The sequence below is a fragment of the Nematostella vectensis genome, chromosome 15 (assembly GCF_932526225.1).
Source record: "Nematostella vectensis chromosome 15, jaNemVect1.1, whole genome shotgun sequence".
NCBI lineage: Eukaryota > Metazoa > Cnidaria > Anthozoa > Actiniaria > Edwardsiidae > Nematostella > Nematostella vectensis.
The window spans coordinates 5,110,623-5,124,727 of NC_064048.1; the positions used below are offsets into that span (position 1 = coordinate 5,110,623).

The 14,105-nt window shown below is 41.7% G+C and overlaps 1 protein-coding gene across 1 annotated transcript in view; it reads left to right on the top strand.

Moving 5' to 3' along the window:
• Positions 1-14,105, top strand: part of LOC5522345 (heat shock 70 kDa protein 14-B) — a 33,663-nt gene that overhangs the window by 1,745 nt on the left and 17,813 nt on the right. Inside the window, exons 2-11 of the mRNA XM_032367468.2 lie at positions 742-822; positions 994-1,076; positions 1,230-1,278; positions 1,729-1,834; positions 2,423-2,513; positions 2,963-3,036; positions 4,113-4,143; positions 4,325-4,486; positions 4,673-4,828; positions 5,516-5,618. Coding sequence (XP_032223359.2) covers positions 742-822; positions 994-1,076; positions 1,230-1,278; positions 1,729-1,834; positions 2,423-2,513; positions 2,963-3,036; positions 4,113-4,143; positions 4,325-4,486; positions 4,673-4,828; positions 5,516-5,618 — 936 coding nt within the window. The remainder of the gene's footprint in view (positions 1-741; positions 823-993; positions 1,077-1,229; positions 1,279-1,728; positions 1,835-2,422; positions 2,514-2,962; positions 3,037-4,112; positions 4,144-4,324; positions 4,487-4,672; positions 4,829-5,515; positions 5,619-14,105) is intronic.

Consider the following 14,105-nt stretch of genomic DNA (forward strand, 5'->3'; position numbering starts at 1 on the left):
TTGCGCATCAATAAGAAGACTTTAATTTGCTATTATGATCATCGATTATGAGCCGTATGTAAACTAAGAAAGTGATTCAGCTTTTAAACTTTACTTGTCTTTGCAAAACAACAGCTTGTTTAGCTGAAATATAGTTTAAAATTAAAATTAACAAACCAAGCATTTCTCAAAAGAGCCATGTTGTCTTTTTAGGAACCATTTTCAAAATCAGAAGATGGTTTTTGCCTTAGGGGTTTCCCCACACTGTTAAACGTTTTTCATATCCTGGAAAGAAGTTCTTGTCTTCATGAAGCCGATCATTTTTTTCGGTGAGCGATTTTGAAAATCGGAAAACCGTTCTCGCCTTCGAGTGTTAACCTTGGTGATGAACAATTTTAAAAACAGGGAGAACGATCTTGTCTTTGGAAGAACGATATTGCCTTCGGACAGACGATCTTGAATTCGGGAAACGTTCTTGAAAATCGGACATTGTTTCTCGTAAAAACCTGATATCGTTCTGAATATCGTAAAAGCGTTCTGCATAACCCGCCGAACGATATTTTTCGTTCATAGCCCGAATGCTTTTTCTCTAGTGTACGTTTTCCCTTGCCGGGTCACATTTTTGTCATGCTCAGTGAAGCACTTTCAGATGGTCTATATAATTCTCCCATCCTTATTGGTATACTTCTTAAATCTGTCAAATGGCCATAGCAAACATCACATTGTGAAAGTCTAATAGTATAGAATATTTTGCATCAACAGGATGGAAACACAACAATTATTGCCAATGATGCTGGTGACAGAGTAACCCCTGCCATGGTGGCATTTTCTGATACAGAAAAGGTATATTTAAGTAGTCCGAATTTTACCTGAATATCTCTAAAACATTTACATAAAATTTCAATTAAAAAAAAAAAGCTCTAAAATGCTTGATGGTCCAACTCAGGTGGTATACCAGGTATTATGTTATCTGTGTCACTGTAAATGCCATTATATTCTTTTTTTTTTTTTAAGAATGTTGGCTTACCTGCCAAACAAGGGCTTATCAGAAATGCTAGAAACACAATTCTCAGAGCAAAGCGAGTACTGGGAAAAAGGTAACAAATTTAAAACATTTACAGAATTGATGTGCTCCTCTTTGGAATGTTAAATTTTTCAAATACCAAAAGCATACTTTGAATTGCAAGAAAAAAATGTGCACTTCTTTAATTAATTTATTCGCATGTAGTTGTTTTACCTTTTACCTTTAGTTATTCAGATTCTGTGGTTCAGGAAGAAGCAGCTGCACTACAGTGCAAAGTAAGAATTAATTACATGAGCTCTATATACCTCATTGCCTGCACAGAAGATAATTGAAATTATATCTTTTATTGTCTTTGAATCTTTGATTTCCCATTTATTTTATTTTAAAATGCTTTATTTAGAATATATAGGTCTAGGTCTTTGTACATTAAGTATTACAAATAACAAAGGCCAGGTGAGCTTCAACACAAAAAAGAGAAAATGGGGCACCTAGACAATACATTGCTAAACAAAAAAAAACAACTCCAGCCTTTCTAGGTTTTCGGGTTTTTAAAGGAAGTTGGTGATAAGCTTTGTTACAATGCTTTTTGACAAATAGGGGAATAAAAAAACACTACACTATCAGCAAATGAAATAAAATAAATAGATAACAGGCTTCAGACCTCCCCCCAACTGACTTCATTATTATTGCTAAGTTACCAGCATGTTCACTTTGCCTTTTTCCAGCTAATAGACAAGGATGGTTTACCTTATTATGAAGTTGAGAGTAATGAGAGAAATATCCAAGTGTCACCAAAGGAGGTCATCAACATGATCTACAAGAAAATGTTGGGTGGGTTTATTGAATCAAGTCAGTGAAAAACATGGGCTATCTTGGATTAAAACATGAATGAAGGGGGGGAGGCAGTACAAAAAAACTGAGGCAACTCTCTTTTTAACCAATGTTTCCTCTCATAGCAGGGGGGGGGGGGGCTGGCAACCCCCATAAGCCCTCCCTTAGAGGGCTTTGCTTACAAATGGACAACAAACATTCTACCATTATGATCTGTTTTCTTGTTTCCTTATGTTTGCTGACTTGTGCCTATATTTTATATGTAGTCTTGATTCCTTTATGTTTGCTGATTTTTAAATCACGCCAATGAAATGCTCAAGCACAACTTGGCCAAGTACCCCTTAACTAATGCGGCTGTAGTAAAATGGAAAACGCTCCATACTGTTCAGAAACCTATTCAATGGACTCTTCCCTTAACTGATGATTCTTGTATACTTTATTATGTAGTCTTGCTTCCTTATATTTGCTGACTTGAACCTAACATACAGTACATCTTTATATGTAGCATTGTTTCCTTTTGTTTGCTGACCTGTATGGAGAACAATCATTCTAATGATGATTTGTTGTCTTGTTTGTTATATTTGGCAGAGACAGCTCAGTCTCACTGTGGTTCGTCATCAAACCATGTGGTGCTCACAGTCCCTGTTAACTTTCAAGAAAAAGAGGTCTCTTTGCTAAGGTACATTTTACAGTAAATGCCCTTCCATATCCATCATAGATGATAATGAAAATAATTTTTTATCAATAAAATAGCATATTTTGCTGGGTCGCCATTGTTATGAGAATTTATACGACAACACTTGTAAATCGCGAAATCTGATTGGTCAAGAGGTTATGTGTTTTTATAGGACACCCACATGCTTTTCATTAGCATGCACACGTATGCTCCTGAAAAACACGATTGTAAAGAAGACATTTCAATTGTTGGATAAAACAGATTGAGCTCATTTTTTATGCATCTGTCCTCTAATAGCTGCAGAAGACGTCACATTCTTTCAATGGAAAAATACATATTCATTGACTTTGTTTAGTAGAATTACTCAATCACTCAAATTAATCCTGCTGTTACCTACCACTGTTTACCTCTCTCTCCCCAATCACTGTTGATTCAATTCATTCAATTTCAAGGGAGGCTGCAGAGGAGGCAGGGTTTCACATTCTTCGCATCATCAATGAACCCGTAGCTGCTGCTTTAGCTTATGGTATGTACAATACGTTTCCAGTCGCAGATTAAAGACATCATTTCGCAGTGACAGAAAATGAGGGTTAAATGACATGACAGAAAAACATGACATGACGCTTCAAATAAGCCCATTTTACATCAAATAAGGCGGAGAATTTCTCTGAGTATTTAGTAACTTATAGCAAACAAAATATCAAGTGCGACTTTTTTTAAATTGATGCGACTTTGTAAAATGTCATTAAAATTTGGGCTTTTCGTCTGGAACTGATACACAGGGCAATGATGATCAAGGAAAATTATCTTAAAAAGCCAAAATCTGGTTATGTGCACTTCTGCCTCACGTTATTTGTGTTTTGAAAATCAGTCCGTAATAAAAGGAACCTATAGCCATTGTAAGAAATTGTGTCTTATCTCTCTATCTGGAATTGCGCGTTTTCCAGGTTTTTCCGTCATGTCAAGTTAAATGTGATATTTGGGGTGTTGAATAAGGGTGGCATGGTTTGTATGAGTGGATAAGGGTGATACGGGTGATGTTGGTGTATAAGGGTGATATAAGTAATTGGTGAATAAGGGTGATACGGGTGGTGTTGATGAATAAGGGTGACATGGTTTGTATGAGTGGATAAGGGTGATATGGGTGATGTTGGTGGATAAGGGTGATACGGGTGGTGTTAGTGAATAAGGGTGACATAGTTTGTATGAGTGTATAAGGGTGATATGGGTGGGGTTGGTGTATAAGGGTGATATAAGTAATTGGTGAATAAGGGTGATACGGGTGGTGTTGGTGAATAAGGGTGACATAGTTTGTATGAGTGGATAAGGGTGATATGGGTGATGTTGATGTATAAGGCTGATATAAGTTATTGGTGAATAAGGTTGATATGGGTGGTGTTGGTGTATATGGGTGATACAAGTAATTGGTGGATAAGGGTGACATAGTTTGTATGAGTGGATAAGGGTGATACAGGTGGTTTTGGCAAATAAGGGTGAAGCTGTTCGTGTTGTTGAATTAAAAGTTGCGTTTGTGATTGTCTCATGCACAGATTACAACATAAATAATGACATTCTGTCTCCTAATATTATAATATCTCTCAGGTCTTGGCCAGAATGACCGATCTCAAGACAGGTATGTTATATGCTATTAAGTTGTTATTTTTCTTTCTTTGTAATTTCCTTTTTTTCTCCTTTTTTCTTTGTGCTTGAATGTATCAGTTATCTAGTGGTAAACATATCAACCTTGAACTTGGTTTACATAACTACATAATATCTTACATAATATGACTGTTCCCTATTTTTTCCTGTTCTAGCACTGTTCTGGTGTACCGCCTGGGCGGCGCAAGTCATGATGTCACTCTCCTGTCAGTTATAAACGGAATGTACAAGGTGCTTGCCACTGAATATGACGGAGCTCTAGGTGGAAGGAACTTTGATGAAGTGTTATTAGATCTCCTAGCAAATGACTTTAAAAGGCAAGTTTTGTTATGGTATCAAAGGAAAAATCATATAATCATAAACAAACTAATCCTAGTTTGCAAAGACCAGCATTTAGCCATTTATATGTTACTCATGAACCACTGTGGATTATATGACACATTCTGCAAATTCTTGAGTGCAACCTGATTTGAAATTGTTTTTTTGTTTTTTTTTTAACTCAGGAAGTGGAAAATAGATCCTTTGACCAACAAGCGATCAAAGACAAAGCTCCAGACCTCAGCAGAGCAATGCAAAAACATCCTTTCCACACTTGAGTCTGCAAACTGCTCCGTGGACTCTCTATGTGAGGGCATTGACTTTCAAGGACAAGTATCCAGGTACTTGGTGACCCAGGGGATGGGGGTGATTGCCTATCTTTTTTGGGTATATAATTTCTACCAACAACTATCACTTAGGGGTTGTTGAATAATTTTTTTCGATTCTGCTATCTCTTAGGGTATAAAACTCGACCAATTGCTATTCCTTAGCAGGTGTTTAAGGTTTTTTTTCAATTTTGTTATCTATAAGGGTATAACATTTGACCAAATGCTATTCCCTAGGTGTTTTTAATTGTTTACCGTTTTTTCCAATTCTGCTATCTCTCAGGGTTAAAAATTCCTTCTACCACACCCGATTTGGTATCTCTTAGGGGGCCCTTAGGGGTGAGAATTTTGAGAAGAATTGACCACAACCAAAGTGCTAAAAGATTTTGTTGACCATCATTCCTGGGTTTGGTGATTGCCCACACCGAGCGTACCCATGAATCTATTAGTAAATTATCATTCATTATCATCATTAACGATACTAGAAAGTACTATAACTGAGCATCAAAAGCCAACAAGCAAGGCAAAGAAATTCTTGAGTGAATATCACATCTAGCAAGACAGAAACCTCATACATAGTTATAAAAATAAAATCGGAGCATGCATTGCACTACAACAAGCTAAAGGTTCCCAATACCAGAAGCATTACCATAACATAACATAGATAGATATTTCAGGAAAAAAATATATTTCTTCCTACAGGGCTAAGTTTGAATCAAGCTGCAGCAGTTTGTTTCAGCGTTGCTTGGGGTCAATTGAAAAAGTTCTTTCCTCTGCAAATGTGCCCAAGGATGAAGTAGATAAGGTATGAGCACATGGTACTGTGTTCATCTGTTTGTCACTTTACATTCATTATACAGTACAATGAAGACTCTTGTTTTAGTGCTTCTGACAAGCGCCAAGCCTTGAATCCGCACCCTACTATGGCCTGAATTCCGATATGCTCTCTACTTCCCCCTCTATCCAGAAAAAAAGGATTTGCCAAACACAATGCTTTTAGTGGCCACAAAAAATTACTTTATTACTTTTAATCTTCGCGAAGTCAAAATTTCGCGATTTTGAGATGGCGATATTTCGCGACACTGGAATCAAAATGTGCTGTAATCATCAAATATGAATCAATTTGTTTGTGGCTAAATTTAGTGTCATGCATAAAAATCTATAAATACAACTCGACCCCTTACCGTACTATATGTACACTAGATGACTAAATAGACAAGGTGTTTCGATTTAGAAATTCGCGAAATTAGAGTGACGCGAAAATAATAATAAGGAATTAAATATCAAATAAAGTAAACATTCACAGTATTTTATATTCAAATAGCATTCAGCTTTTAACTTGATGCAAGCTAGTCATTGAGTACTGTATTGGCCTTGCGCACGGTGTTGCGCAAGCCTGGCTAAACAAGGAATTTCTAGAAATTTTGTTTTAGATTTGCTGGCATTTCGTATTTTTTGCGTTATACGTATCACGAATTCGGGATAGAATAGCTTGATTATCGTAGTTTAAAAAAATAGCAATACTATTTTCTCTAACCAAAGTGAAAGCTTCGAATTTTTTTCTCGAAGTATGGGGTATGTTGATTTATCAAAAAGTTCCGTGTAACATTTCATCGATAAAACAGTGTTTTGCCTTTTTTGCCTGATTTTTGCCTTATCGCGCACTTTTTTGCCCTGCCAATTTTTGCCTTTTTTGCCTTTTTTTGCCCTTAGCCATTTTTGTCCCATCGTGCGCTGATTTTGCCCTGCCAATTTTTGCCCTTCTGATTTTTGCCCTATCAAAAAGTAGCTTTTTTGCCCTATCGCGCGCAGATTTTTGCCCTGTCAAAATAGTTCTTTTGCCTTTTCGCCCTCGAAGCACCGTTTTTTTCCGTTACTGTACGCTGTTTTCGATTTGCGGTGCATGTTTTGCTGATCCCTTGTGCTTTGAGCTGATCTCTATCAACTGATCAAGTGATTATCTGGATTATCTACAAGGCGGACAAATTTTTAAAGGTAAGTTTGGTAGCGTCTATTATTTCTTCATGTGTGCATGCAAAAAGTCAACGGACTTCAATTCAATTGTGTTAGATATAGCAGCCATCCTAGTTTATTTTTTCCGATTATCTTGATTAACAATATGATCATCGAAGTAATATGGCAATCGTTAAAAAAAAACTGTCGGGAATTAGTTTTAGTAGTGATAAAAAAATCCCGGCAAAACCAGGAGTTGGCGGTGTATATCTCTATGTAGCATCATCATCACTTCATTCTCAACAAATGCTTATTCACAACAAAATTAAAAATCAAAGTTTAATAAAATTTGTTCTTAGTTACCACTTAGTTCTACTTTGTAGTCTTTTTCTTTGAATACTTAAAAGCTTAAGCATAAATTGTCGTTGTTCTATCTTGTTGTTCACTCGCCCTTGTTCACTTAGAATGTCGAGACGATTGAACACCGGTGAGTCCGACAAGATATGGCCGCCGTATGGTCTTGTTCTTTTTATTTCTACCAAAGAAGTCGGCGTGGTCAAGAGCAGCCAGGCTGTGGAGGAGATGCGTGTTGGGGAGTACACTAACGTAAATTGGTCAAGAAAGACCTATAGAACCAAGGTGTTGGCAGTGGCAGGTATGTAAACTCGTGTTCTGTGTCTTACGGTTAATTTTGATTCTTCTCGCTATTCCTTGTTATTTTGCAATAGGATTTGTTGATAGTGTAATGTGTCCCCACGGTCGATTTCTTGCTATTGTTCTTTCACTATCATTTAGCGAAGGTAGCATATCCTTATCAAAGGTTTTCATTTCTACTTGAACGTAAAGAGCGGTACCAAGAATTCCATTGACGGCTCTGTCAACTTTAGTAGTAGGGAAATGGCGCAGCTGGCGCAACTTTTTGATCACCCCAAATTTCATTCCAAAAGTGGCGCAAAAGTCTCCACACACCTCCGCCAAGCCTCGCGACCTGCGCATGCGCGAGTTTACCAAAGATCTCTTGCACGACCACGCCCACCTGTCAATCACTTTGTCACGTGATAGCCACGCCCACCTGTCAATCACTTTAAAAACCTGTCAATCACTTTGTCAAGAACCTGTCAATCACTTTATCACGTGATAGCCAAGCCCACCTGTCAATCACTTTGTCACGTGTCGCATCTAGGGGGAGCTCGGGAGGCTATTCTGGTCTAAAGACGAGTGGGGTCATAGATAAAATGACATTAAAGACGGAGGTGAAGATTAAAAACGATGCGGCTACAGCCGGCGGTTGTCCGGTGCTGGAGGTGAATGTGAGTAACACTGCGGATGCGGGGCCTGAACACTGCTGTTGTGACGCTGATTACTATGAAGACTCAGAATACGGAAGCTTCGACCCCGTTGGGTTTGTGGCCGGAGCGGCGACAATTGTCCTCGGTGTTTTAGCAATGTTAGTCTCCATGCCACGGTATGGTGAAAAAAGATGGGTGAGATACTAGTCCACAGATGTGGTGTGGGGACTTTAGACCCCACCTAGGGGGAGCTCGAGGGGGTAGCCTCTCAGCTTCACATCTGAAAAGCCTTTGAAAAGTGGTTTAAAGACATAAACAGTTTAATAAAATGGAGGAACGAACAGTTGAACGTACGGCTGAAGATCGGTCACCACCACCATACAATATCCCCGGCGGACCGGTGCCTGAGATTAACGTCCCCACCCTCATGCCGGAATTTGCACTGTTTGACCGAGCCCTCACCAAATACGAGACTAGTAGAGCCTCCTTGGGAGACGAGGATAGTAGTAACACCCTTTGCAATCATGACGACCTAGTCACAGAAGACGGGGTCACTAGTTGCTTAGAGTGCGGGGAACAGATGCAGCGCGTGATCGCGCACGAAAGGGAATGGGGTTTTTACGGACATTCCGATGGCAAACGGTCTTCGAATCCAAGTCGGGTCCAGGTACGTAGGTCTGAGGATAGAAATATTGACAAGGATGTGGAGAACATGGGTTTTAGCGGGGTAATTGTAGCCAAAGCTAACGAGATATACACTCAGGTGACGAAAGGCCAGATTTTTCGCGGCGACCCACGGAAGGCGATCGTCTTTGCGTGTATCTACTACGCCTACAAGATGTCCGGTAAGTGTCAGACACCGAAAACCTTGATGGAAACTTTTGGATTGAGCAAGAAGAGTTGCCTTAAGGGTCTGAAAATCTTCAGTATTAACATGCCTAAAGATTACTTACTACACGGAACGTCTCCCACCGTCGTGGACCACATTCGCGATGTGATGGATAGATTCTCGGCGTCCCCCGCACAGAAGGGAGAGGTGGTCCAGCTCTACTACAGATCTAAGAACCGCTCGTCTGAGTTGAATCGCGCTCGCCCACAATCCTTTGCGGTCGCTTTAACCTATTACTGGGTACGGCTAAAGGGGGTCGATATTACACTTAAAAAATTCTCCGAAAGAACGGGCGTCTCCGAGTTAACCATCAGTAGGAAAGCGAGAGAAGTGGCCACAGTCCTGGGTACGCCTGGTGTGGTATGATGTTTCCTGATTTCCAGAGAAATCAGGATTTCCAGAAAACTGTCAGTTCGGAGTAGATGTGAATTAACACGTCTAAAAAAATTCGAAAAAAGTGGTTTAAAGACGTGGATGTAATAACAAAATGGATATGCAAAGTGCTGGAAGTCTTACAAATCTCACCGTGGAGGATCAAGCCGCCACCTTAGCGAGGTGGGGAGCCGCAGACTTTGACGCCGTTATGGAGCGCGCGGCGTGGGAGGGGTGCGTCGAGACCGTGAGGTTGTGTAAGAGTTGGGGAGCGACGGATTTCGAAAAGCCGATGGTCAGGGCCGCAATGAACGGGCACGCCGAGATCGTTAAGATGTGTTGCGAGTCGGGCGCCTGTGACTTCGTATATCCAGCGTCCATGGCCGCGAAAGGCGGGCACGTAGAGGTTTTGAAGGTGATGGATGAGTATTGTGATGACATGTGCGCCTGGATAGAGGCTATGGGCGTCGCGGCGGAGAGGGGTCAGGTGGAGGTTGTTAGGCTGCTGATAGATTTAGATCATTTTGGCCTCGACGAGGAGCTTGGTTGGTTCACCGCCGAGGCGGCGTACAATGGGCACGTTGAGGTTCTAAAGCTGCTGAGAGAAAACTTCAGCGAGTTTGACCCGGACTGTGCTATAACACCAGCCATCGAATCTGGAAACCTCGAGATTGTGAGGTTGTGCTTGGAGTGGGGCGCGACCGATCTCATTATACATATGAACTACGCGCGGTTTTTGGGTCTACACGAAATTGTCGCGGTGCTACGTGCGGCGTGGAGGTGGGGCCTCGTGCATGAGGAGCTCCCGGAGAAGCTACACAAGGTGAGATTCCGTAGAAAGCTGGAGGACGAACTAATGCCAGTAGCTTGGCATCCGGACAGGTTTTGGGATTGGTGCATGGATGAGCAAGAGAAGGAAATGTTGGGAGAATGCTTCGCCAGGTAGACGCTGACCGGCTAGAAGGCGGGTATCGCGTGTTGGATTGAAAAGTGATTTAAGGACATGACCGGTTTGATAGAAATGGAGAACCAAACGGTGAAAGACTCGAAAGTATCCCCCGTAAAGCGAACAACGGATTATAAGTGTCTTCATGGCAGAGTGAAATATTATTGCAAAGATTGTCACGGATCGCAAATCTGCCCTCACAACCGGAGAAAAACGCGGTGCAGAGAATGTAACGGCGGTAGCATTTGTGAGCACAGACGAGCAAGATATGTCTGTAAAGACTGCAAGGGGAAGGGGATGTGTGAACACGGCAAACAGAGACCCTTTTGTAAGTTATGCGGAGGGTCTCAAATATGCGAACACGATAGACAAAAGCACCATTGCAGAACGTGTAACGGAAATTAACATTGACCCACTCAGTTTTGTAACGCGTCTCACGTTACAAAACACATACATTCCTAATCACCCTAACAACTAGCGATTCTGAAAATAGGTTTTGTATTTACATTGGGAGTTCGCGGTCGCCAGGGTGGTCTGGTATGCACACGTGAACAGGTATTGTCTTCTTGCGGTACGTCACATCCGTCCACATGCACCCCGCATGTTACCGGAATAGATACCAAGCTAAACCAGCCGTAAAGGCTGTGATCGTGGCAAGGTTAGTTTCGTGCTGTGTGTTCGTGGGTTTAATCACGTCCGGCTTTGGGTTAGTTTTCGCCTCCGGTTCCGGTTTGTGAGCCGTGACTGACTCGGTATGAGGTAACACAATCTTTGAATGACCCATATTATGTTTTGGGATCGTTTTTATCTCGTTATTTATCGGATTCAACCCCAGTTTCATATCTGTGGTGGCTTTTTGTAACTTGTTATTATAGCCAGCGATCGAAGTGTTGTTATTTATCACAAGATACGATGGACTTAACCAACAGCCGAGGGCGAAAGCCAGGTCTAGTTTTTGTCTCGCCTGTTGTAAAGCAAACTGATACCGTTGTATACTTTTCGATATACTGTTTTCCACCACCGCGCTTTCAAAGAGTTTCGTGAAGACCTGTTTCGTTTCCTGAGCTGAACCGCTATCACCGACGATTGACGACCGGGTCTGAACTTGCGCGCCTAGAATACAGTAAACAAAGGCTTCGATGCTCTGGTTTATCCTAGACAACCCAGCTTTGGTTAACCCCATTGATTTTTCCGGAAAGAACCACTCATACTGAAACCCAGTTCTAAGGTCTTTCAGGTACTCGATCTCAAAGTGATTCATGTGTTCGTGGTCGCTTTTGGCAGCGTCCCATTCGTCGTGTAATTGATCAATGGTGCCATAAGGCTTATACTTGTCGTTAGAAGATGACAAGCCGTGATAATCATAATTATAAACGTTCCCTAACCCATGATTTATCGGTCCGAGGAACCGGAAATCGTCACCAGTTCGGAATTCTGTTCTTAGTTTTTGGTAAGCTGCTTCGCTGTAAAAGTTTTTATTCCAACTAAAGAGCCTATCTTTTGGAAGAGGGCATTGTAGCTCGTTTAATATTCGTCTGATAGTGAAAATGATGTGAAATCTGTAGAATGACCCCACTTGAGAGTCGTCAATCATGTCACGCGTCACACCACATCCAGCAGTCGCGCAAAACATAGCAAAATTTAAGGCTTGACTCCAATAACTGAGGTTCGGGGCGTCGAGCCACCTACTAGCCTCCTTTGCTGTTCTGAATACTAGCAAGCTGTCGGTGAATATGTCCCTAAAAACAAAGTGTGTCTTCACCTTTGGTGTTATAAAAACATCAAAAGAGACGTAATTATTTCTCGTAGGGTTTTCGTCCAACGGCAATATCTTGTACTCTGCACGCGCGTCTAGTCTGTATTGTTTTGGGAACCCAAACAGTTGCTGGATCGTTTCCTTGTATGCTTGTGTGTCGTCGGCGACTAGAAAATCCTGGATATTCTCGGGTTTCCAGCTATTACCAGGGAAGTGATATAACGTTTTGACTAGATTCCCATTCTTGTCGAATGGATCGTATTCGTCCCCATTGAAAACGAATTGCGCATTGCCGTGCTCGTCGGCAGAGAACCTGAAGCGTGAGTAGTAGGGGTACCTTTTCACAAATTCTGTAAACTTCATCTTATATGACATATAAGATGTTTTTAAATCAGTCCTTTACGCATCTCAATTCATAGATCCATCCGACGGGAGTTCTCTCGTACAGAAATTTCACCGAGCGGGTCGACTCGCCAGGTCTTTCAAAATCTCTTCTCTTACTGTTTCCCTCAGCTTGGTAATGTTTACGTTTTTTTCGTCCTCTCTTACCGACTTTTGACGGATCTGGAGCTTTAGAGCCTCAAACTTGTCCAACTCGTTCAAGATTAAAGAGAACTCTTCGTCTGATATTTTGTTGTCTTTTAAAGCTTTAGAGACCAGGTCGCGTATGCTATTTACTTTTGCCTTTGCCATCGCCGCTGTTTGGTCGTGCTTGGAGACTTTTTGCGACAGCCGTTTAGAAACCGCCGCACAGCCTACAGAGGTGAGACCGAAAACACCAGCCAAAGCACCCAACGGGACTCCAACGATGATGCCCAAACCTGACAGAGAAGTCCCCAAACCACTAGACCCAAGAATGACGGATAAGAGTCCTAAGACCACACTTAACTTTGAAAACACGCTCTGCCCTCGTTTATACTTTTTCCTCACGTTCTCGTAATGTTTAACTTCTTGCTCCAAACTTCCCAAAACATCGTGGGTCTTTTGGAGTCTGAAGTTATCACCCGAGGGGCTGACCCCTCGGGGTACGTTCGGGTAGATTGAGTTGTACTCTTCCATAGCTTTATTATGGGGAGAGTTTATTCTTTAAGTGATTTCTAAAATTAGACGTATCGGGTAGAGACCGCGCTCTATTGTGTTTCCGTCACCGCCCTTTATACTAAGACGGAGACTACTCACGTAACCGACTGATGTGGTACTAATCCGTACCGGATCGCTTGGATTGAGGTATATCTTTCCTTCATCAAGTTCTACACTTGCTAGGATTTGTGAGGGCGCCCCTTGTTGGAGGGAGTCGGACGCGTTCACAAGATCGCAGTGGATAAAAATAGCCTCGTGACCTATCATCTTTATCTCGTGGCGAGTGTTTGCTTCCAGCTCCCTGGTCTTGAGTCCTAACAGGCAGGCGAGCGGCTCATTCAACACGACGTTCCGATGAACTTCGAGTGACGAGTCTCTAATAGAGACTGACTTTTCACCAAGACGCATACCCCCATCTATTTGACGTTTTAGCGTCTCGATCGTATACTGCCCCGCGGGGATCCTGAGGATAATGTTCTCACCGTCGGAGACCGTTCCCTCGCTTGAGAGACTGTTACAACGATTATGAAACGCACATCCTCGCAGCGCGATAAACCGCGGCTTTTCAATAGGGTGTTCTAAATAGACGGTAAAGTCACCAACGTTCCCTTCAATGTAGAGTAATACCATTTGTTATGATTTCCGTCTCCTTTTAAATCGTTCTACGAAATACAGGACGACAGCGACGATGAGAAGCCATGCGTTTTTAGCTAAAAAGCCTACGACTTCACCCGCCGTTCTAAAGATGAAACTGGCTATCGCACCAACCATTCCTGGGAGTATTTCTCCTAGTTTCTTGCCTATTGTTTTAAGACCGTCTCCAACGCCTTTTGCAACACTTGTCAAACCCGTCTTCAGGTTAGAGACAATAACACCGATAACAACGCCCACAGCGGTAACGACAGCAGCGGCTGTAAATCCGTATTTCTTAAAAATCGCTTTGACACGATCTTTCAACGACATTCTCTCTTCAAGATTTTCTCTCTCCAATTGATTCTCTTCCAAAG